General features: G+C 41.9%; 1 protein-coding gene and 1 non-coding gene across 2 annotated transcripts in view; one reads left to right on the top strand and one right to left on the bottom strand.

Moving 5' to 3' along the window:
• UBE2G1 (ubiquitin conjugating enzyme E2 G1) overlaps nucleotides 1-24,842 on the bottom strand; it is an 83,341-nt gene that overhangs the window by 7,271 nt on the left and 51,228 nt on the right. Inside the window, exons 2-5 of the mRNA XM_049782635.1 lie at nucleotides 22,276-22,378; nucleotides 10,807-10,904; nucleotides 7,640-7,818; nucleotides 1,136-1,257 (exon numbers count right to left, since the gene is read on the bottom strand). Coding sequence (XP_049638592.1) covers nucleotides 1,136-1,257; nucleotides 7,640-7,818; nucleotides 10,807-10,904; nucleotides 22,276-22,378 — 502 coding nt within the window. The remainder of the gene's footprint in view (nucleotides 1-1,135; nucleotides 1,258-7,639; nucleotides 7,819-10,806; nucleotides 10,905-22,275; nucleotides 22,379-24,842) is intronic.
• LOC126026922 (U6 spliceosomal RNA) lies at nucleotides 6,244-6,347 on the top strand. The gene has a single exon (XR_007502113.1). It is a non-coding gene; the product is annotated as a U6 spliceosomal RNA (small nuclear RNA).

The raw sequence follows: 24,842 nt of genomic DNA, 5'->3' as shown, positions 1-24,842 counted from the left end.
GGTGTGGTCCTCCCAAAAAATAAATTTTTCAATAATCTCAGCCATCTTTTTTCAACCATTCTCAAGTGGAAAGTTCTAATACTTCTTATATTGCCACATAGTAATACTTCTATTTCTGTAAAAAAAATTTTTCACTGTAGTCCCCCAATGAACTCAAGAATCCTTATGCTTTTTGGGGGGTTATTTTTGGGGGGACCACACCAGGTAGTGCTCAGGGGTTAGCCCTGGCTCTGCACTCAGAAAACATTCCTGGCAGGCTCGGGGGACCATATGGGATGCCAGGGATTGAATCTGGGTCTGTCCCAGACCAGTCACATGCAAGGCAAACACCCTACCGATGTGCTATCTCTCCGGCCCCAAGTATTAGAATTGAATTAGAATTCTTGGGGCCAGAGTGATAGCACAGCAGTAGGGTGTTTGCCTTGCAAGCGGCTGACCCAAGACCAACGGTGGTTCGAATCCCAGCATCCCATATGGTCCCCCATGCCAGCCCAGAGCAATTTCTGAGCACAGAACCAGGAGTAAGTCCTGAGAGCTTCTGGGTGTTAACCAAAAAACAAAACATTCTAATTCTTGAGTCATGGGCATATGTGGACACCAATGTCCAGGTTCTTTTTACGTAAAGCTTTGCTCTTCCTGATAGATCAGCTCATATTCCCCTTGCCATTTTTTGGTTGGGAGGTACACTTGGTAATGCTCAGGGGACATGCTAGGGACTGAATCTGGAGCTCCCATATGCAATACATGTGTTCCAGTTCTTTAAGCTATCTTTCCACCCCTGCTATATTTTGATAATGAAAACTATGCAAGATGTCCTTGGTCCTAGATAAACACTACTATTAGACCAGAGAACCTTCTTCTCTAGTCTTATTGCACCAACAGCTTTATTCAAAACTTCTAGCTTTAATCTTCCAGTACTTAATCATGCTCCACGTCTATTTCCACTAGCTCGCTAATGACGGTTTACCCCATTGAGAAAAATCAAGCAGCTTTAACTATAGAGTTGAGAAGCAGTATACTAGTGGATGCAAACACAAAAATAATTCAATGAAAACATGAAATTCAAAAAAAAACAAATTACATTAATTTCCAAAAACAATTTATAAAGAATAAAATAATTTAAAAATAAGCTTACCCTGAAATAAGTGAAGTTGCAGCTATTGAATAAATGTCACTCAAAAGCAGTTCTTGGCTTTTTCTTACACAGCGGGCAACTTTTCTTTTGAATTCCCCATTTCTGTCTTCCCTCCATTCTTTCTGTAGGTGAAAAAAGTAGCATCAATTCTATATAAACTCTTAAATTAATAATTTTTAAATTATATTCTGATTTTGAGCCTCACCAGCAGTATTCAGAATTTACCTGGCTTTAAGCTCAGGAATCACTCCTGCTGGGGCTCAGTGGACCATATTGGGTACTACAGATTAAATCCAGGTTGGCAACTCATAAGGCAAGAGTCCTACCCAACTATTGCTTAGGATCCCCCAAATACTAATTGTGAACGTAATATTGTATGAATATTTCATTAAGTGCACAATAAGGAAACTGGTGAGATGACAGGGGCCTCTATTTCTAGTTTTTCTAGGAATGTCACATCGTTTTCCCAGAAAGTCTGGATTAGTCTACTTTCTTTTTTTTGTGTGTGTGTGTGTGGTTTTTGGGTCACACCCGGCAGTACTCAGGGGTTACTCCTGGCTCCAGGCTCAGAAATTGCTCCTGGCAGGCACGGGGGACCATATGGGATGCCGGGATTCGAACCGATGACCTCCTGCATGAAAGGCAAACACCTTATCTCCATGCTATCTCTGGCCCCTAGTCTACTTTCTTATCAGCAATGCAGGAGAATCCCTTTCTCCCTGCATCGTTGCCAGCACTAGTTGTTTTCTGCTGTGCCTATTTCTGTAGTATGAGATGTCTCATTTTACTTTGAGAAAGTTTATGTTCATTTCTTCTTTCTCCCCATTCTGTAATGGGGTAAAATTTTTTTTCTTGTTAAGCTCATCATCATGTAAAAGGAAGGAAAATGAAGGAAAGATCATCTAAGAATAGAATAAAAGACAGACCGAGAGCCAAATGCATTACCTTCATACTACCTCTCCAGCCCCTAATTCACCCTCAGAAATTGGCCCTGGCAGACACAGGGGACCAAATGGGATGCTGTGATTCGAACCACCATCCTTCTGCATGAAAGGCAAACACCTTACCTCCATGCTATCTCTCTGGCCCTCCCACCTCATTTTATTCCAATAAAAAATACTTTGCACCCAAATGACCCAAAAAGTTAAAATGTAGAAAAGAATGTAAAAAAAAAAAGGGGGGGGGGTGCAGAGAGATAGCATGGAGGTAAGGCATTTATTTGACTTTCATGCAGAAGGTCAGTGGTTCGAATCCCGGCATCCCATATGGTCCCCTGAGCCTGCCAGGAGCAATTTCTGAGCATAGAACCAAAAAACAAAACAAAAAAAAACAAAAAAACAACAACAACAACAAAGTAAATATTGGGGCCAGAACAACAGCAGTAGGGCATTTGCCTTAAATGCAGCTGACCTGTTATAGCCCGGGTTCGATCCCTGGCATTCCATATGGTTTCCTGAGCTGCCAGAAGTGATTTCTGGGCTCAGAGTTAGGAGCAATCCCTGAGAGCTGCTGGGTGTAGGCCCAAAAACCAAAGCCAACCAAAAAACAAACAAAAACAAACAAACAAAACAAAAAAAAAAAGAAGTAGAAAAGATATCTTTTTTTTTTTTTCGGTTTTTGGGCCACACCCGTTTGATGCTCAGGGGTTACTCCTGGCTATGTGCTCAGAAATCGCCCTGGCTTGGGGGGACCATATGGGACGCCAGGGGATCGAACCGCGGTCCTTCCTTGGCTAGTGCTTGCAAGGCAGACACCTTACCTCCAGCGCCACCTACCCGGCCCCAGAAAAGATATCTTTATACTATGTTCACTGCAACTCTAACTAAATACAATAACCAAAATATGGAAACAACCCAAATGCCCAGATGATTGGATAAAGGTATAATGGACATATACACAATGTACTACTTGGCCACAAGGAAAGCAGAAGCAAATTACACACTTCCAATGTTGTATGCAATTTGCTGCAAAATGAATTTATCTGAATAGTAACATAAAGGTGAAATTAGAGAGAGAGAAAAAGACTCAATAATTTCTCTCATATGTCAGATATAAAGGAACTTCAATGGGAAATATTAAATGCCCAGTGGCAATAGAAATGAAGATCAGAAGAACTGGCCTTCAGCAGAAAACTTGGCAGGGATGCTAGGAAAGGGAACACTAAAGAAATGAAAAGTGCCTGTCACAGAGGCAGGACGGGATAGGAAAGTGGTGGAACAAGGAAAATGGGGACAATGGTAGAGGGTAGTGCTGACCAGTGAAGGGACTGGTATTAAAACAATGTACACATGAAAATTGTAAGTATCTTTGTATTTTATAATTCATAGTGATAGATTTAAAATCTAAAATAATATACTATTTTGCTTCACTAAAAACAATGTATAATAATTTAAGTAAGACAAAAGGAGTTATGTCAACAGCAGATAAGTGAATAGGAGAAGCTATTTGATTTCCAAGTAAACATCAGATTGTTTGATGATAAATCAATGTATCTAACATAGCTACTGGCTTTTGGGTGGTGTTTTGTTTTTTTATTTGGAGGGTGAGATGGTACCATATGGGATGGCAAGAATTGAACTGAGCCAGCCACATGCAAAGCAAGGACCCTACCTATTTATTACACATTCTCTTCAGCCCCAGCACTCAAGAATGTAATAGAACTAGGGGCCAGAGTGATAACACAGTGGTAGGGCATTTACCTTGCATGTAGCCGAACGGGATCTTTTCCATATGGTCCCCCTAGCCTGCCAGGAGTGATTTTTGACTGCAGAGCCAGGAAAACCTGAGAGCTACAGGGTGTGGCCCCAAAACAAAAACAAAACAAATATGTAATGAACTGGCATGGAAGCGATAGCACAATGGGTAGGGCATTTGTCTTGCACACAGCCAACCCTAGTTAAATCCCTGGCATCCCATATAGTCCTGAGCCTGCCAGGATCAATTTCTGAATGCAGAGCCAGGAGTAAACCCCTGAGCACTGCTGGATGGGGCCCCAAAACAAAACAAAACAAAATAATACAATAGAACAGAATAGCATACATACATATATATAGTCTACTAGAGCCCTTTAAGTGATTATAATAGAAGTTTTTTTTGTTGTTGGTTTCATTTGTTTTTGGTGCCACACCCAGGGGTTACTCCTAGCTCTGTGTTCAGAAATGATTTCTGGCAAATTCAGAGGACCATATGAAATGCCAGGGATTAAACCCTGGATCTGTCCCAGGTCAGCCAGGTGCAAGGCAAATGCCCTACCACTATGCTATTATTCCAGCCCCTATACTATGTTTTGTAAAAGTATAAATCCTCAATATCACATACAATATCAATAAAAGTGATCCAACATGAAAAGATAGTTTTTTTTAGGAGGAGGGAAGATGGGTCACACTCAGCAGTGTTCAGAAAGCACAGAGCCTTACCCATTGCACTATCACTCCAACACAAAAAGGAAGTTAACTCAAGAACAGATAGGAAAATAATGAAAGATCTAACAGAAAAGAAAAAGTAGCAGCCTAGAGATCTTTTTTTTTTTTTTTTTTTTTTTTTGGGCCACACCCGGTAATGCTCAGGGTTACTCCTGGCTATGTGCTCAGAAGTTGCTCCTGGCTTGGGGACCATATGGGACACTGGGGGATCTAACTGCGGTCCGTCCACGGCTAGCGCAGGTAAGGCAGGCACCTTACCTTTAGCGCCACCACCTGGCCCAACAGCCTAGAGATCTTAATAGAAACTCTTTCTCCATGATCTGTACCCAATAAAAACCGTTAGCACACACACACAGTGTTAGCAGCAACAACAGTGAATATTTGGCACGTCTAAGAAAGTTGAAGTGAGCTGAAAAAAGATTAAATAGAAAGTTTGTAGACTAGGCAATTTTCCTTCTACTTATGAAAATTCTCGTATCTTACTAAATTAATGACACGATTTTTTTTAGTAAATATATTGAGGAATGCTAGAATTAGAGATGCTGACATGAATATTAATACCAAAATGACATCTTTATTTTGTTATTGTTTTTTGGGTCACACCTGTCAGCGCTCAGGGGTTACTCCTGGCTAAACGCTCAGAAATCGCTCCTGGCAGGTTCGAGGGATCATATGAGATGCCGGGATTTGAACCACCATCCTGCATGAAAGGCAAACAGCCTACCTCCATGCTATCTCCACAACCCCAAACATCTTTATTTTGGAATTTAAATAACATTCCTCAGCATAGAGCGGTGGCACAAGCAGTAGGGTGTTTGCCTTGCATGTGCTAACCTAGGATGAACAGCGGTTAGATCCCCAGTGTCCCATATGGTCCCCCAAGCCAGGAGTGATTTTGAGCGCATAGTCAGGAGTAACCCCTGAGCATCACTGGGTGTGGTTCATCAAAGACCAAAACAAAAAAGTAAAGGGAGGGGAGGGAAAGAGAGAGGGAAGAGGGAGGAGGGAGGGAGGGAAGGAAGGAAGGAGCCTGCCAGGAGTGATTTCTGAGCATGGAGCCAGGAGTAACCCCTGAGCACCACCAGGTATGCCCCCCCCCACAAAACAATCTGCAATTACAGCCTATCTTTAACTTTCTCAATGGAAACCATAAATAATAAAAAATAATTACTTAGAAATTTTATTTTCTTTCCTACAATTCTATGACCAAAGTGTCAAAATTTAATTCCTTTTTTTTTTTTTTTTTTTTTTTTTGTTTTTGGGTTACACCTGACAGCGCTCAGGGGTTACTCCTGGCTCTATGCTCAGAAATCACTCCAGGCAGGCTCGGGGGACCATATTGGATGCCGGGATTCGAACCACCAACCTTCTACATGCAAGGCTAACGCCTTACCTCATGTTAAAAACCAAAAAAAAAAAAAAAAAAAAAAAGTTATTTATCACATGTTCATATTTTCTTATTTGCTCAGAGTTTACCATTCAATATAATTAAAATTCAGTTTATTAATCTTACTCAAAAAAGTCCTGATAATTATGCTTGAATCAAATGTAAGACTCAATTCTTTTGCAAAATGCTCTAGAGGAATTTTTCTTGTGAGCCACCTGGTGGTGATAATGGTGAAGTGGGAGGATATAAGTTATGCAGGTTCAAACTCAAAAGATTTATACATAAAAAGACATGTACTCGTGCTCGCTTCAGCAGCACATATACTAAAATTGGAACGATACAGAGATTAACATGGCCCCTGCGCAAGGATGATACGCAAATTCATGAAGTGTTCCATATTTTTATCTATCAATAAACATTGTGATACTTGGAAGAAAAAAAAAAAAAGAGATGTACTCTACTACTTGAACTTCACCACCCGATCCCATGAGAAAAATTTTTTTTTTTTTTTTTTTTTTTTTAGTTTTTGGGCCACACCCAGTAACGCTCAGGGGTTACTCCTGGCTATGTGCTCAGAAGTTGCTCCTGGCTTGGGGGACCATATGGGACACCGGGGGATCGAACCGCGGTCCGTCCAAGGTTAGCGCAGGCAAGGCAGGCACCTTACCTTTAGCGCCACTGCCCGGCCCCGAAATTTCAAATCTATTTTCTTTTTTTTTTTTTTTTTTGTTTTTGGGCCACACCCGTTTGACGCTCAGGGGTTACTCCTGGCTATGTGCTCAGAAATCGCCCCTGGCTTGGGGGGACCATATGGGACGCCGGGGATTGAACTGCGGTCCTTCCTTGGCTAGCGCTTGCAAGGCAGACACCTTACCTCCAGCGCCACCTACCCGGCCCCCATGAGAAAAATTTAAAGTCTCTTATCACTTCTATTATTTGGGCCAATTAAATAAAGGCAGAACTGTTTTTTGCCTTTCAATTTTTCCAAATACTAATTCAAACTATCCAAGCCATAGTTATCCAGCATTTTCCTAAATATTAGTTCATGTCCAAACTCTTATATAAGTATTAAGTAAACTCCCCTATCCCATCCCTGTGGATAAGTCTTATCGCCTTGCTTTAATATATAACAAAGGTTCCAAGAATAAGAATAAAAACTTACAAATTACATTAAGTTTAAAGAAACCTCAGAAAACAAAGTGTGTTCCTAGGGAAATAAATGCATGTGACAGATTTATACTATACTTCTTTTTTTTATACTATACTTCTAAGATATTCTCATCCTTAGAGATACTAACTTTAAGTTAAAAAATAAAGATTTAGAATATTTGCAAAAAGAAGAAAAGAATATTTGCAAATATTCTCAAAGAGTTCTACAAAGAAAAGCTGTAACAGCTCCATAATTGGTACATCAAGGTGAAGGGTATATGAATGAATATGTACTTAACCAATTTAACAATTTTGTAGATATATAAATTTACAAAGTAAAAACTTCGAGTAACAACATATACCTGAAAAATGAGGCATTAAAATAGTGTTATGAAGATACTGTCCTATTCTTAAAAAGATGAATATACTAAGAAATAAACTTTTTATATCAACACACACATACATATATATTGTACATGTGAAGAAACTTGTAATTTTAATCAAGCTTAATAAGGGAAAGGGAGATGTGTGCATAGACAGCCTTACCGCAGCATCAACATTAGCAGGTGAATCTCCATTAGGGTCTGCCAGCATAGAAATGACACTAATCATGATGGTTTCCACAGTGTGGATGGGAAGCCAACGTTCCTCTGGCTTTTCATAACCATATTTATCTTCCCCAGGCTCATGAAGAATAGAAATGCACACATCACCATTTTTATCAACTGTAAAATCAGAGAAGAATCCTGTTTAGAATACTTAAAAGTAATATGACTAGACTTAAAATATCTATTATAGAGGCAGATGTATCCCAGTACCTGTACAAAACATTAAATATATCAAGAAGTTTATTTTCTTTTTTTTTTTTTTTTTTTGGGTTTTTGGGTCACACCCGGCAGTGCTCAAGGGTTATTCCTGGCTCCAGGTTCAGAAATTGCTCCTGGCAGGCACGGGGGACCATATGGGGCGCCGGGATTTGAACCGATGACCTCCTGCATGAAAGGCAAATGCCTTACCTCCATGCTATCTCTCCGGCCCCAAGAAGTTTATTTTCAAACTAAAACCTGTTCAGCTCTTTAAGAATATAAGGCAGGTGGGTGCCAGAGCAATAGCACAGCAGTTGGGAGTTTGCCTTGCATGTGGCCAACCCGGGACAAACCCTGGTTTAATCCCCCAGACTCAGGTTCAATTCCGGCATCCCATACAGTCCCCAGAGCCTGCAAAGATTATCTCTGAGCAGAGCCAGGAGTAAGTACTGCTGGGTGTGGCCCTCCCCCAACCCCGAAATAAATTTTAAGGTAGGGAGGAGCAATAATTAAAAAAAAAAACCAACACTATCTTTTTCCATGTTTAAGATTTATATACTTAGCAAATAGAAGGCATCAAGTATTTACATATAATAAATAAAATGCAAATAAGCCAATGAATGTTCTATACTTGTAGAAGACCTATTATACACTATCAAAGTTATGAAGATCTTTGTGTTTTTAGGTGTTGTTGTTGTTTTGTTTTTTTTGGGGGGGAGGGGCCCCTACAGCCGGTGGTGCTCAGGGGTTATTCCTGGCTCTATGCTCAGAAATCACTCCTGGAAGGCTGGGGGCGGGGGGCACCAACAGACCATAAGGGATGCTGGGAATCAAACCCAGGTTCATTCCGGGTTGTCCATGTGCAAGGCAAACACCCTACTGCTGTGCTAGAAGATCTCTGTTTGGGGGGGAGGGTTTCTTTTGGTTGTTTGTTTGTTTGTTGATGTTTGGGCAATACCTGGTGACACTCAGGGATTAGTCCTGGCTATGTGCTCAGAAATTGCTCCTGGCTTGGGGACCAGATGGACCCAGGTCCATCCTGGGTCAGCCATGTGCAAATGCCTTATTACCACTGTGCTATCACTCCGGTCCCAAGATCTTTGTTTTATAGTTATTTATTAAAAACTAATAATGGGGGGAACTAATAATCATAGGACCACAGATTTTCCTAAAATTAAATAATACCTTAAGATATATTTTTAATCACATGCAAAATAAAAGTTTTCCCCAAAAATAATGTATTCAAATTTATGGAAGAGTTTATCAAGACTGGTTAGTGATGTAAAACAGATTGGGTGATCTCTGAGTGCAGAGCCAGAAGAGTAACAAGCCTTCAGTGTCACTGGTATGTCCTCCAAAACAAAGAAACAAAAAACACAAAAGCAAAATCCCAAAAAAGAATTTATCATACTGAATGAAAATTCTTCTATAAAATTATTTTACGATTCAAAGCAGAAATTAAAATATTGTTGGAAATAACTGTGAGCATAGAGAAAGCACAGGGACAGGGGTAAGGGCTTGCCTTGCATGTGGCTGTGGCTGACCCTGGATCAGTCCATGGAATGACCTGGCTTCACAAGCACTTCAGCATTGTAGAGCCCTCACAGCATGGCATCCCTGGGTAGCACTGAACCACCAGCCTCAACACTGAATATTTCTAAGTATTATCAAGCTTTCTATAGACCTTTAAAAAAAAAAGCAAAACATTTTCCTTGAAAACATGACAGTACACATTTGTACAGAAGTCTTTCAAAGATAGTCTATTTAAGAAACTTTTCTCCAGGGCCAGAGTAATAGTACAACAGGTAAGGCATCTGCATGCAACTGACCCAGGTTTGATCTCTGGCAACCTATATGGTCCCCAGAGCCTGCCAGGAGCAATTTTTGAGTGCTGAACCAGGAGGAACCGGAACACTGCTGGGTGTGGCCCAACACCAATAGTACAAAAAACAAAAAACAAAAAAAAAACACAAACAAAAACAAAAATGATTTTCTTTTTTAGAAATTACGTTGTCATAATCTAGCATAAAGAATTTTTAACCTGGGGCCGGGCGGTGGCGCTAAAGGTAAGGTGCCTGCCTTGCCTGCGCTAGCCTTGGACGGACCGCAGTTCGATCCCCCGGTGTCCCATATGGTCCCCCAAACCAGGAGCAACTTCTGAGCACATAGCCAGGAGTAACCCCTGAGCGTTACCGGGTGTGGCCCAAAAAAAAAAAAAAAGAATTTTTAACCTGTCATTCAAGACTGGTTAAACATATTAAGAAATCTTTATATCTATTTCAAAGTAACATTTTATAGTTTATATTCATTTGCATATCCAAGAAACTCATCAGAAACATACAAGGCTTCATGCCACCTCACTCAGAACTAAGATTTGTCTTTATTGACTATTGTTATGTATCACGGGTAAAATCCAGCTTATAACTTTTCTAAAATTCTTTTAGAAAATCCAACATGCTTTAGGGTAAATTTCAAAAACAGTCAAAAATTAAGTAATCTTCATATTATGAAGTAAATAATCTTCACAATGTGCTCCAGTACTCATTCTAAACAATCTAAAATAGAGATCACATAGGTAATGAGCACTAAAAATTTAGTACGAAATTCCAAATCAGTTTTATCCAGAACTGATGCTTTTTTTTTGGGGGGGGGGGGGGCCCACACCCATTTGATGCTCAGGGGTTACTCCTGGCTATGAGCTCAGAAATTGCCCCTGGCTTGGGGGGACCATATGGGACGCCGGGGGATGGAACCGTGGTCCTTCCTTGGCTAGCGCTTGCAAGGAAGACACCGTACCTCTAGCGCCACCTCACCAGCCCCAGAACTGATGCTTTTAAGGAAACTCATACATTTTAGTAATGAGTTCAAACACAACGAGTGCTTCTAAAAGAAAGAAAATAAACTTACCGTTTGGGTGCCATATCTCTGTAATGAATTTCATTTTAGGAGGTCGAAGGGGATAATCTTTTGGAAAAGTGAGATGAGCCTTAAAAACACCACCTTCACTGGAAAAAAGAAAGGTTTTGTCTTTAAGTTTCTGCTATAAATAAGTAAATAAAAAAACAAGTGTGCTAATTTTTTGCTTATACAAGAGAAGTAAATGAATGTGGAATTCAAACAATTCATCCAAACAGCCAGTTTAAGAAACTGTCATAGGGGGCTGGAGCAATAGCACAGTGGTAGGGCATTTGCCTTGCATGTGGACAGAAGAGCAGAGTCAGGAGTAACCCAAGTGCCAGCCGGTTGTGGCCCCAAAACCTAAATAAATACCGTTTTTTCCAGCGTATAAGATGACTTTTGAAATGAAAAAAAGTCAACCGAAAATTGGGGGGGGGCATCTTATACGTCAAGTATATCCTGAAAAACGTTTTGATATGCCACTAAACGAAAATCTGAATACCACAAAACAAATTTTCCAACTCAATCCTGCACCAATCACTGCAAGGCTGCTCGGATCGCCTCTCTAACTCAGCCAATCCAAGCAGGCATTTTATGCATGCAAATTAGACAATGTTCTGGACCCGAATCTACACTGTAAAAAGCCTGCTCAGATTGGCCAGAGTCAGAGAGGAAGTCTATCACAGTATAACTTTTGAACCTTTGCTTGTTGTGATTGGCTCACTGTGGTACATACAGTTGCAGCACAGGAACGTTCTGTCTGATACAGCGAATATAGGCCTAAACCTATGTAACATAAACTAAAATTGTAATTGTAATAAACTAAAATGTAAAATTAAGGGGTCGTCTTATATGTCAGAAAATACAGTACATAAAAAAATAAATTTTTTTTTGTTTTTCGGGCCACACCCGTTTGATGTTCAGGGGTTACTCCTGGCTAAGCGCTCAGAAATTGCCCCTGGCTTGGGGGACCATATGGGACCCCCAGGGGATAGAAGCGCGGTCCTTCCTTGGCTAGCGCTTGCAAGGCAGATACCTTACCTCTAGTGCCACCTCACCGGCCCTGGTAAATAAAATTTTTAAAAAAGAAATTGTCATAGTTATCTTACCACCTTATTTAAAAAGCTAGTAAAGGAACTACAGAAATAATACAATGGGTAGGGTGCTTGCCTTGTACATGGCAAATCCAGCTTCTGTCCTCCATATATCATAAGGTTCCTCAAAGTGAGCCCAAAGTGTGCAGAACTAGGAGGAACCCTTGAGTATCACCAGGTGTGGCTCAAAACAAACAAACAAACAAACAAACAAAACCACAACAGCTAGTAAAGGGACAGCAGTGATAGAATTGTTAGGGTACTTGCCATAAATGAAGCCAACCCAGATTTGATAGCTAATACTGAGCAACATCAGATGTGGCCCTATCTCCCCAAACATACCCAAAAATGATATCACATTAATTGTTGAGCCCTTAATTTCTCATTAATTCCATTAACTCCAATGTAAAAACTTCCCAGACTTAAATAGAAATTTAAAAGACTTGAGGAAGTCAGGATGATTGTACAGTGCATTTGCCTTTCACATAACCAACCCAGAGCTCAATCCGATAAGTTCCCCTGAGTAACTACTAAGCACTGCCATGTGTGGCCCAAAAACCAAAACAAATAAACAAAAATAAAACAAATTTAGAAGACTTTACACCACCTATGAAAGGTGGTCAAGCTGTAGATTCTTTTCTTTCTTTTTTCATTTTTTGGTCATACTTAGCAGCAATTTCTTTTGTCTGTGAGCTTAGGGGCTGGTCCCAGTAAGACTTGGAAACTATGCCGTAACATGTACTGAATACATGTAAAGCACGCTCTCAATCCATAAAATTATCTCTCTGGCCCTCAAGTTACCAGTTTCTCAGGAGGAAGGAAAGAAGAAAGATTTATCTCTAAGAAAGCAGATTTTTTTTTATTAAGCAGAAAAATGCTGGGCCAGAGTGATAGAACAGCAGGTAGGGCACTTGCCATGCATGAAGCACAGAGGAGGAAGCCCTGAGAATCATTGGGTATGGGTGGGTGGGAGAGGAGGGAGGGAGGGAGGGAGGGAGGGAGGGAGGGAGGAGGGAGGGAGAGGGAGGGAGGGAGGGAGGGAGGGAGGAGGAAGGAAGGGAAGGAAGGAAGGAAGGAAGGAAGGAAGGAAGGAAGGAAGGAAGGAAGGAAGGAAGGAAGGAAGGAAGGAAGGAAGGAAGGAAGGAAGGAAGGAAGGAAGGAAGCCCTGAGCACTTCCGGGTGTGGCCCTTCCCCACAAAAACAAACCTAAAAACTAATAAAAAGACAAAGACAAAAAAACCAAGTAAGCTACTCAGGGCCTAACAACTTGCCTTGCAGCACTAGATATATACATGCGTAGACAAACTCTTTAAAGACCATTTGCACCATTTCTACAACACGCAGATGCTGGAAATATTATGCCTCATCCTCGGGAATTGTTATGCACAGGCAATTTAAGAGCTGGGACCTGATGCACAAGAAATAGTCATCAAAGGTTTCAAAATGACAAAGCTGAAGATGATGCACTGTGGCAGATGTACAAGATTAATTTATTGTCTTTGGATTACACCTTGCGATGCTCAGAGGCTACTCCTAGTTGGGGAGTGGGATGGATGGGAAGAAACTGCTCGTGTTGGCTGTGGGGTAACCAGACACTGAAACTGAGTCTCCTACAAAGTATGTGCTCAAAACAATCCAAGCACATAAAAATACAAAGGGTATGTGCAGCCTATAGAACTAGCTCTCTGGCCCAAAGAATTAAAAAACTTAAGTGCAGTAAATTTTCTTGTGTAATCCAGTATTGTCTGTTTTGTTTTGTCTTGTGAGGGGAGGGGGGTTGTACAGTGTTCAGGATTTACTCCTGTATCTTTTCTTAGAGACCACTCCTGCTAATTCAACTTAAGAGGACCATGACATGCCAGGGAACAAACCCGAGTTGGCACTAGGCAAAGCAAACACCTTACCTCTTATACTACCAGACCAGCCCCTCTCATGTAATTCTTTTATTAGAAAGCAAAAACAACTGATTAAAATATGCTCCATTTCATTTTCCAACAGAAACTCACTAAATGGTTACAAAGAAAATATGTACATTGGAGGGGCCTGAGAGAAAGCATGGAGGTTCGGCGTTTGGCTTACATGCAGAAGGACGCTTCGAATCCTGGCATTCCATATGGTCCCCCAAGCCTGCCAGGAAGAGCCAGGAGTAACCCCTGAGCGCTGCCAGGTGTGACCGAAAGGCCAAAAGGAAAAAAGAAAAGAAAAAAAAGAAAATATGTACATTGGGAGCCAGCATGATAACAAAGTGTTAAGGCATTTGCCTTGCACAGTCTGCAGATCTGGGACAAACACAGGTTTGATCCCTGGAATCCCATATAGTTAGTTCCCCTAGCTTGCCAGGAGCGATTTCGGAGTGCAGAGCCAGGAGTAACCCATGAGTTCCGCTGGGTGTAGCAAAAGAAAGAAAAGGAGAGGAGGAGAGGGGTGTGCATTTATTTGTACTATTTCATTTTAATGTATATTCACAAGTATTACATGAAAACAAGTTTAGTAATAAATTATTTCTTTTTTTTTTTTGGTTTTTGGTTTTTGGTTTTTGGGTCACACCCGGCGGTGCTCAGGGGTTACTCCTGGCTGTCTGCTCAGAAATAGCTCCTGGCAGGCACGTGGTGGTGGTGGTGGGGGGGGGGGGGGATGATGACCATATAGGACACCAGGATTCGAACCAACCACCTTTGGTCCTGGATCGGCTGCTTGCAAGGCAAAAACCGCTGTGCTCTCTCTCCGGGCCCTAATAAATTATTTCTAATACTGGCACAATTTTTAAAAATCCAACTTCAGGGGCCGGGCGGTGGCGCTAGAGGTAAGGTGCCTGCCTTGCCTGCTCTAGCCTAGCATGGACCGTGGTTCGATCCCCCGGCGTCCCATATGGTCCCCCAAGCTAGGAGCGACTTCTGAGCGCATAGCCAGGAGTAACCCCTGAGTGTCACTGGGTGTGGCCCAAAAAACAAACAAACAAACAAAACCCAACTTCACAAAATGGTTGAAGTCTAGTTGTTTGTTTATTTTATCTTTTTTTTTTTTTTTTTTTGGTTTTTGGATCCACCCGGTGATGCCAGGGATCAAACCGAGGTCAGTCCTGGGACAGCCACGTGCAAGGCAAACATCCTACCACTGTGCCACCGCTCTGGCACCCATTTTATTTTTAAACCAAAGCATGAAATCTGCAACTAGTGTGTAGTAAAATATGGTATTTAATAAGTGGCTTCATTTCTTTCTTTTGTGTTTTTTGGGCTCACTGGGCTCAGAAGTTAATCCTGGCTGTATTTAGGTATCCTTCCTGGTGGGGCTGAGGGGGACATACATGGTGTTTTGGGATTGAACTCATGTGGCCCTTATGCAAGGCAAGCACTTTACAGGCTGTACTATATCATTCAAGGCTCTACACCCAACAGAAAATAGTAGCTCCTTTTGAAGAATTTAGTTAATGTATGACACAGCTAATAATAAATATTTAGGTATTTTTGTCACCAATACATTGGGGGGAGCTTTAAAGATGGAATTCAAATCTAAATTCCTAACAAATCCTTTATAGATATCAGTTTTTTTTTCACATCATCCATCAGACTATTAAAGATTCATCACTAGAACCTTTTTTCCCCCTGAATGTAATGTTCAATGACTGAAAACCCTAGAACAGAAAGGTTCCCACTCATTTGGCATATCACCTCCCTTTTTGAAAACAAAACACTTGGGCCGGGCGGTGTGCTAAAGGTAAGGTGCGCCTGCCTTGCCTGCGCTAGCCTTGGACTGACCGCGGTTCGATCCCCCGGTGTCCCATATGGTCCCCCAAGCCAGAAGCAACTTCTGAGCGCATAGCCAGGAGTAACCCCTGAGCGTTACCGGGTGTGGCCCAAAAACCAAAAAAAAAAAAAACAAAACAAAACACTTGGGCCCAGAGAGATAGCACAGCGGCGTTTGCCTTGCAAGCAGCCGATCCAGCACCGAAGGTGGTTGGTTCAAATCCCGGTGTCCCATATGGTCCTCCGTGCTATTTCTGAGCAGACAGCCAGGAGTAACCCCTGAGCACCGCCAGTTGTGGCCCAAAAACCAAAAACCAAAAAAAAAAAAAAAAAGAAGAAGAAGAAGAAAACAAAACACTCAATACTGCTCTAAAATTTTAACTTTTTTTTTTGGGGGGGGGGTGGTTTTTTGGGCCACACCCGTTTGATGCTCAGGGGTTACTCCTGGCTAAGCACTCAGAAACTGCCCCTGGCTTGGGGGGGACCATATGAGACACCGGGGATCGAACCGCAGTCCTTCCTTGGCTAGCGCTTGCAAGGCAGACACCTTACCTCTAGCGCCACCTCGCCAGCCCCGAAAATTTAACTTTTTTAAGCAAACAAAATGCTCCCAACAATTGCACCCAAGTCTACTCCTACTAGTACCTCCAATCATTCCAGCACTCTTTGGGTATTGGCCATTTTGAAAATCATTGCCCTAGAAGAGTAAAACTGAATTTCACACAGATCACAAACTAGGTAAAAGTAGTGTGGCATTGTGTGCAAGATTGAGTAAGAAAATTAGTTTCACTAATATTGAGATCACTAAATAATAGCTCTAGGAGGGTTTTCAATAAACCAAATAATATGAAATGATTAAACTGAATTGAGTTTTCAACAATCCCTGAACATCCCCTTTCCTCCTCCCCCATTCTGGTCCCTCATGGCTTACTTCTGGCTCAGATTCAGAAGATCTCAGTGTCAGGAATTGAATGTAGGTTGGCTGCCTGGCTCTGTGCTCATAAATTGCTCTTGGCAGGCTCGGTCCTGGACCATATGGGATGCCAGGGATTGAACCTGAGTCCATCCCAGGTTGGCGGCATGCAAGGCAAATGTCCTACTGCTAAGATATCATTCCAGCCCTGGTTTTCAACCATTATTAATGCAAACATACCACAAGGATCTGCAAAATGTTTAACTGGCAATAGTTTTGGTAAACAAGGATTTTCAGCCCACAAAATGTGAAGCATCAGCTACCATTAATAACTGTATTTTTTAGCTCTATAAGACACACCTCACCATAAGACACACAGTTTTTAGACTGAAAAAACAAGAAAAAAATATTCTAAAGCAATTGGCACAATGCAAGTCATCGTCAGGAGACAGATGGTGGGAAACACCAGCCTATGAGGCCGAAATATATTTACAATATGCTGGTCCAGGGGCTGGAATGATAGCACAGCGGTAGGGCAGTTTGCCTTGCAGATGGCCAACCCAGAACAGACCCTGGTTTGATTCCTGGTATCCCATATGGTCCCCTGAGCAATTTCTGAGCGAAGAGCCAGGAGTAATTTCTGAGGACCCCAAGTTGTGACCCAAAAACAACAACAACAACAAACAAACAAACAAAAAACACCAATATTCCACTCCACAGCTAAACACATTCACCTAATTTTTTGTTTGTTTTTTGTTTTGGGGCCACACCCGGCGTTGCTCAGGGGTTACTCCTGGCTGTCTGCTCAGAAATGGCTCCTGGCAGGCACGGGGGACCATATGGGACACCGGGATTTGAACCAACCACCTTTGGTCCTGGATCGGCTGCTTGAAGGCAAACGCTGTTGTGCTATCTCTCTGGGCCCCTAACTTTTTTTTTTATATCAGAAAATTAAAAAGAAAAGAAAAGAAAAGAAAAGCCAACAACTTCTTTTAAAACTTAAAACTTGATTGATTTATGGGCCACACCCAGCAGCGCTCAGGAATACTCCTGGTTCTGCACTCAGAAATCAACCCTGGGGCCGGCAAGGTGGCGCTTGAGGTAAGGTGTCTGCCTTGCAAGCGCTAGCCAAGGAAAGGACCACGGTTCGATCCCCTGGCGTCCCATATGGTCCCCCCCAAGCCAGGGGCAATTTCTGAGTGCATAGCCAGGAGTAACCCCTGAGCATCTAACGGGTGTGGCCTGAAAAACCAAAAAAAAAAAAGAAATCAACCCTGGCAAGCTGGGAGCCCACATGGGATGCCGGGAATTGAACTGGGTCCCAGGAATTGAACTGGGTCCCTCCCAGGTCTGCCACATGCCACACCAACCACTGTGCTATCTCTGGCCCCCCAAAAACTTTTTTTTGGGGGGGTTACACCCGGCAGCACTCAAGGTTTACTCCTGGCTCTACACTCAGAAATTGCTCCTAGCAGGCTCAGGGGACCATATGGGATGCTAGGATTCAAACCACCATCCTTCTGCATGCAAGGCAAACGCCCTACCTTCATGCTGTATCTCCAGCCCTGCCCCCCCCAATTTTTTTTTTTTTGGTTTTTTGGGTCACACCTGGCAGCACGCAGGGGTTACTCCTGGTTCTACACTCAGAAATCACTCCTGGCAGGCTCAGAGGACCATATGGGATGCCGGAATTTGAACCACCATCCTTCTACAATAAAGGCAAAAGCTCTACCTCCACGCTATCTCTTCGGTCCCCCAAAAAACATTTTTTAATACTTTTTTGTTGTTGTAAAAAATAATAAAAGTCACAGCAGTGATCAAATAGTCTCGTACTATGTGGTATGTCTGAGCAATAAAGGGGGCGTCATACTCTGGATGTCAAGTAGTATATGCTCTCCTCCCCTGCACTCAGGGTTCAGTGCTAGGCGGCATTCACTCCATAAGACGCACATTTACCCCATCTTTAGGGGAGAAAGGAGAGTGTCTTGTGGTACAAAAAATATGGTATGTTTCTCAACTGGGTCTCTCTTCTCTCTATCTCTCCACCCTCTCCTTCCCCTCCCACACACACACAACTATATTCCCTGAATTTTATTTTCTATCAGTTGTTACGTGGGGAGAAGTTTAAAACACCTAACATGAAAACTTCTCAATCATCATATAAAAATGATGTATACAAATCATAGCCTATTTAGTACCATTAGGGATCACAATAGAGTAACACCAATCTACATCATCTGTTACTGCTATCCCTCAGTTTGAAACAGTCTTTGCATTTTACCCACCCTATACCTCAGCTTCTATAAAACATACAAATGCATAAGGAATTTATCTTACATTAAATAAGATTAAATCTATATTGGTCTTCAAACACCTGAGGCAGAATGTAACTACTAGTCCATTTTGAATCAAATGAACCTCATCTTAGGGTGTGTGACTTCTTTCTTTTATTCTCTCAAATTTCTTTAAAAAACAAACAAACAAAACAAAAAAACCCAAAGCACTATTTTTACTATAAACTAGAAATGCATTGTTTAATGAATTAAAAAAAATTCTGCTTCTCAGGCCTGAGGATATGGCTCAGTAGTAGAGTATAGGCAGTGCATGCATGAGTTCTGGGATTCAATCCCTCGGTTCTGCCATCATTGATCGGTGCAAACCCCAACACTGGAGAATACAGAGGAGCAGAAAACAGAAGAAAATACACCTTTCTCTATGTGCTATTTGATAAGACATTTTGCTCTCTGGCTTTATCAGTTTTACTGCTAATTATTTCATATGTTAATAATAAATTTTATAAAATGGGAGAAAGTGACCATTAGTTTATTTTAAAATCAGAACATACCGGTTTTGGCCAGTATTCTCTATAAATCTAATTTGATAATCTGGGAAGTTTCTTTCCATCTATAAAGACTGTGATGTGTATGTGTCTTTTTTTCTTTTTTCTTTTTGGATCACACCCGGCAGCACTCAGGAGTCAGGGGACCATATGGTCTGCTGGGACTTGAACCACCGTCCTTATGCATGTAAGGCAAATGCCTTACCTCCATGCTATCTCTCCGACTCCGTGTGCAAGCCTTGAATGATTATTTTAATTTCACCGAATTTTTATTTTACCGAATGGTGAAAGCTAATTTTCATCATATACTCGCCTTAGTAATTTTTTTTTTAGTTTGGGTTACACCTGGCATGTTTGGGAATCATAAAGAATGTGACACGTGAGGAACCAAACCCAAACGAGCACCCTACTTGCTGTACTTCAGTTCCTCACCTTAATATTTTTTTTTGTTGTTTCTTTGTTTTTGGGGCCATACCCGTTTGATGCTCAGAGGTTATTCCTGGCTAAGCACTCAGAAATTGCCCCTGGCTTGGGGGGACCATATGGGAAGCCGGGGGATAGAACCAAGGTCCTTCCTTGGCTAGTGCTTGCAAAGCAGACACCTTACCTCTAGTGCCACCTTGCCAGCCCCCTCACCTTAATTATTAAAAAATTTTTTTCCTTTCTTTTTTTTTTTTTTTGGTTTTCGGGCCACACCCATTTGATGCTCAGGGGTTACTCCTGGCTATGCACTCAGAAATTGCCCCTGGCTTGGGGGGACCATATGGGACACCAGGGGATCGAACCGTGGTTCGTCCTACGCTAGAGCTTGCAAGGCAGACACCTTACCTCTAGTGCCACCTTCCTGGGCCCTTTTTTTCCTTTCAACTCCAGGTATTATATCTATCTGATTTTCTGAAACAGTTACATCTAACAAAAACAACAGGTTTAAAAGTTTTACTTTTTTTTTGTTTTGTTTTTTTTTGTTTTGTTTTTTGGTTTTTTGGGTCACACCCAGCAGTGCTCAGGGGTTACTCCTGGCTGTCTGCTCAGAAATAGCTCCTGGCAGGCACGGGGGAACCATATGGGACACCGGGATTCGAACCAACCACCTTTGGTCCTGGATCGGCTGTTTGCAAGGCAAACACCGCTGTGCTATCTCTCCGGGCCCAAAAGTTTTACTTCTGAAAGCAATAAATTCCACTTGAATTTTGAATTATTTTAAGGAGAACACAAGAAGTTTAGACATGATTGTTTAGTGCAAATGATATGAAACACATCATTTCACCTTTTTTTTTTTTTTGGTTTTTGGTTTTTGGGCCACACCCGTTTGACGCTCAGGGGTTACTCCTGGCTATGTGCTCAGAAATCGCCCCTGGCTTGGGGGGGACCATATGGGACGCCGGGGGATCGAACCGCGGTCCTTCCTTGGCTAGCGCTTGCAAGGCAAACACCTTACCTCCAGCGCCACCTACCCGGCCCCCATTTCACCTCTTGAAAATTAATTTCCTTCAAAATATTTAACAAAACATGCGTCCTACGGTCACTATCACAACTAATTTTAGAAGAGATGCAAGACAAGACACAGAAACTCAAGGGTGCACTGGTCTTCAGGTAGAAAACTTTGGGCCCCCACATTGCCAAAACCCTGGCAGCTACACCTACACCCCAGAGCTAAGATTTTGTCCAACTTCACTGTTCACAACTAATCTCTGTAGAGATGCCAACAAAATTTCCAGGTATGTAGGTCTTCATTCTTCAGTCTGAAAACGTTGGGGCCTTCTGGGACAGAGGAAGGCAAGAATCAAATCACTTCTACAGGAAACTCCTGATGCACAGCTGCTGGAAACCTCCAAATTCCTCAGTACTGGGAGGCCAGTAGGAGTACATCAAATTAGATGGGAAAGTAGCATAAAAGGCAGTTAAGCTCAATAAACAAAAACAAAAACCCAAAGCAGACCGGAGAGATAGCACATCGTTGTTTGCCTTGCAAGCAGCCAATCCAGGACCAAAGGTGGTTGGTTTGAATCCCCGGTGTCCCATATGGTCCCCCCGTGCCTGCCAGGAGCTATTTCTGAGCAGACAGCCAAGAGGTGACCCCTGAGCACTGCCGGGTGTGCCCAAAAACCAAAAAATAAAAAAGGCTCAACTAGCAACCAACAGCTAAGTAAGCCCTCAGAGATTATAACAACCTCCATCTGAGATCTATCAATTTTCACAAAATTTCTTCTACTGAAGTTCTTTTTTTTTATAATTCCATTATATATCTTTATTATAACAAACAATATAAAATAATTTTGTCTCTGCTAAGGGGCCAAGCTCAGGGCGGTGGAGGGGAATTGTGTATGGCCTGGGGGCCAATGTTGTAGGGAAGGTCATACTGATAATGGGATTGGTGTGGAAATACTGAATGCGTGAAACAACTGTACTATAAATAATTTTCAAAACAGAGTTTAAAGTTTAAATGTGGGGTCTGGGGGTCCACACTCGGCAATGCTCAGGGTGGTGTTCGGCAGTGCTCCTGGCTCTGCACTCAGATATTGCTCCTGGCCTGGGATTCGAAACCATGGTCTTCCTGGATGGCTGCATGCAAGGCAAATGCCCTTCCACTGTGCTATCTCTCCAGCCCCTAAAGTTTAAAAAAAAAAAGTTTTTTGTTTTTTTTGTTTTTTTGGGGGGGGGGGCCCACACCATTTGACGCTCAGGGGTTACTCCTGGCTATGCGCTCAGAAATCGCTCCTTGGCTTGGGGGGACCATATGGGATGCCGGGGGACTGAACCGTGGTCCGTCCTATGCTAGCGCTTGCAAGGCAGACACCTCTCCGGCTCCAAGTTTAAAATTATTTAAACAAAAATAAGCAACATTTTCAGTTAATTTAAAAAAATCTATGTTGTTTCCATTATACTTACTAAAGTGTATCTGGAGGTCCAATAATAAGAACTTCCCATCGATAGAGATCATTGTCATCTATTAAACCTGCTGAAAAGCCTTCTACTGGATTTTTGTTGAGTTCTGTGGAAAAAGAAAAATCTGATCAGAACATTTAAGCACTTTATTTTCAACCAACAGCTAAATTACAGAATTTAGATGTGTTATAAATAGGTCTACTAAATGGACCCATTAGCAAAACTAATTGGCTACTAAAATGTGCCTGAAGTTAAAACCTTTTCAATTTCTGTAACACAAGAAGATGAGATGGAAAGCAACCTATCGACAAGTTCAACTTGTAATACTCTCAAGTTTTGTAGACCCTGATTTCTTTTCCAGAAAGGATACCTTGGCACAGTTGTGGAGAATGATGGTGGCTGGGAACAAGAACACAAATGAAGTATTAACAAGGTGAAGGAACACATGCCAGGAGAAAACTTTAGAGGAGCAGAAAAGGAGTGAATCCTGAGCACTGCTGGGTGTGATCCAGAAACAAACAAAGAGTAAAATCAACCAAGTTTGCCCAACACAACCAAATGTATTGGTTATCACAGTAACAAAAGTTAGGCAGAGATGAGATAGCTCTCAGCTACGAATAACTTTGTAAATCACACTGCTCTAATAAAATTAAAAAAAAATTTAAGTGCTATAACCTAGAGTGCTATAAAAGACTAACTAGGGGCCAGAAAAGTAGGGGGGCTTGTCTTGCACAAGGCCAACCTGGGCTTGATCTCTGGTACCCCATATGGTCTCAGAGCCAAGTCAGGGGTGATCACTGAGTGCATGCCAAAAGTACAGCTTGATTAACGCAGGGTGTGGACCGCAAAACTAAATAAGTAAAATTAAAGTGCTTTGGTAATGGAAGCTGATTAAAAAAAAAAAGAAAGAAATCAACTGCTGGAAAGATAGTACAGCAGGTAGGATGTTGTCTTGAACCTAGAAGAACTTGGTTCTAGCCCTAGCATCCCATATGGTACCCACCCAACCATCATTAGGAACAATTCCTTGAGTAACAGAGCCAAGAGCATCACAGAGTATGGACCAACCTCCCTCCCATAACAAAGAAAGAAAAATCCAATAACAGATGAATGGATAAAGAAGTCTGATATTTATATGCAATGGAGTAATATGACTCTTAAAAAGATAAACTGGAATCTTCCAGATTGCTGCAACTTGGGTGGAACTGGAGAATATCATGTTAGATGAACTAAGTCAGAGGGAAAAGAACTAAAACTAGATAATCTGTTTCATTTGTGGTAGTTAGATAAATGAAACATGGGAAAGAAAATGACCTGGATCACAGACATTACTAAACACGGGGAGAGGAGAGGGGAAATGATGTAATGGAATAGTAATGTTATAAGAAGAGTCTTGGATACTCTGCTGGTGATAAGGTGTGGGCAACTAGTTGTGTGCATCAAGATCGTATGTTGAAGCTGGTAGTATAAGGTACTTGCCCTGCCTATGACCAAAACCAGTTAAATCCCTCAAGCATCAGAGAGTGATCCCTGAACACAGAACCAAGTGAGTGCTCTGAGCACTACCAGGTGGGGATTCCTCCCCCATCAAAAAAAGTTTCAGCATAACAGTGAGATAGAAGGCACAGAGGAATACTCAGTTGACAAAAAAGATTTCAACTTCTCCTAAAATTATTTTCTGTAAGGTAAAGTGAAAAATGATTGGCTTTGCTTTGGCAGTGATTCCTCACCCCAGCCTAAGTTCACAGCTCCCTAAGGACTTGGGTGGTGGGGACTATTTCCTGTTGTGTGTAGATCAAGTGGATTTCAGGCACAGCCTGACAGTTACCATGTGCAGCTGGTGGAATGCTAGTGCCCATGCAATGTAGGTGCTCATTTCAGAGGAAGAAGATGGGTTAAAAGGGCCGGAGCAGGTGAAACGAGAGGATGCTCCACACCAGCCTGACTTTAATGACTTGGACTGAACTAACTAGTTTGCCTGGAGCCTAGAGTTGGTCTTCTGCCAGGAAACTTCAGGGGTAGGGTGTCCTTGTATTTAGGCCAAGGCTTTTCCTTTCCATGATCCCCATATTTTGGTGGGCCTATGCAAACAATATTTGCCACTCTAACACCGTTTTTACTGTGCTCCTTTGACTCTAAACCTTAAAAAAAAAAAAAAAACACTTAAACTTTCGATGTTAACTTTAATATGCATGTGCATGAAAATATAAAAAAAATACTATGCCTTCAATGTTTAAGGAGTCACATAAATTTCATGGCCTTATATTGCTTTGTGTACTGCTAAGAAAAGTTATAATATACTACAATCTGGGGACTTGTGGACAAAGTAATTGTACATGGGTTCTGTTTTATTTTCTTTTTTTTCTTTTCTTTTTTTTTTTTTTTTTTTTTGGTTTTTGGGCCATACCGCGTGATGCGCAGGGGTTACTCCTGGCTATGCGCTCAGAAGTCACTCCTGGCTTGGGGGACCATATGGGACCGCCTGGGAGATCGAACCGCGGTCCATCCTAGGCTAGCGCAGGCAAGGCAGGCACCTTACCTCTAGCGCCACCAGCCCGGCCCCTGTTTTA

The sequence above is a fragment of the Suncus etruscus genome, chromosome 1, assembly GCF_024139225.1.
Source record: "Suncus etruscus isolate mSunEtr1 chromosome 1, mSunEtr1.pri.cur, whole genome shotgun sequence".
Lineage (NCBI taxonomy): Eukaryota > Metazoa > Chordata > Mammalia > Eulipotyphla > Soricidae > Suncus > Suncus etruscus.
The sequence above is the reverse complement of the archived record's forward strand: the minus strand, read 5'-3'. Positions and strand labels throughout refer to the sequence as shown.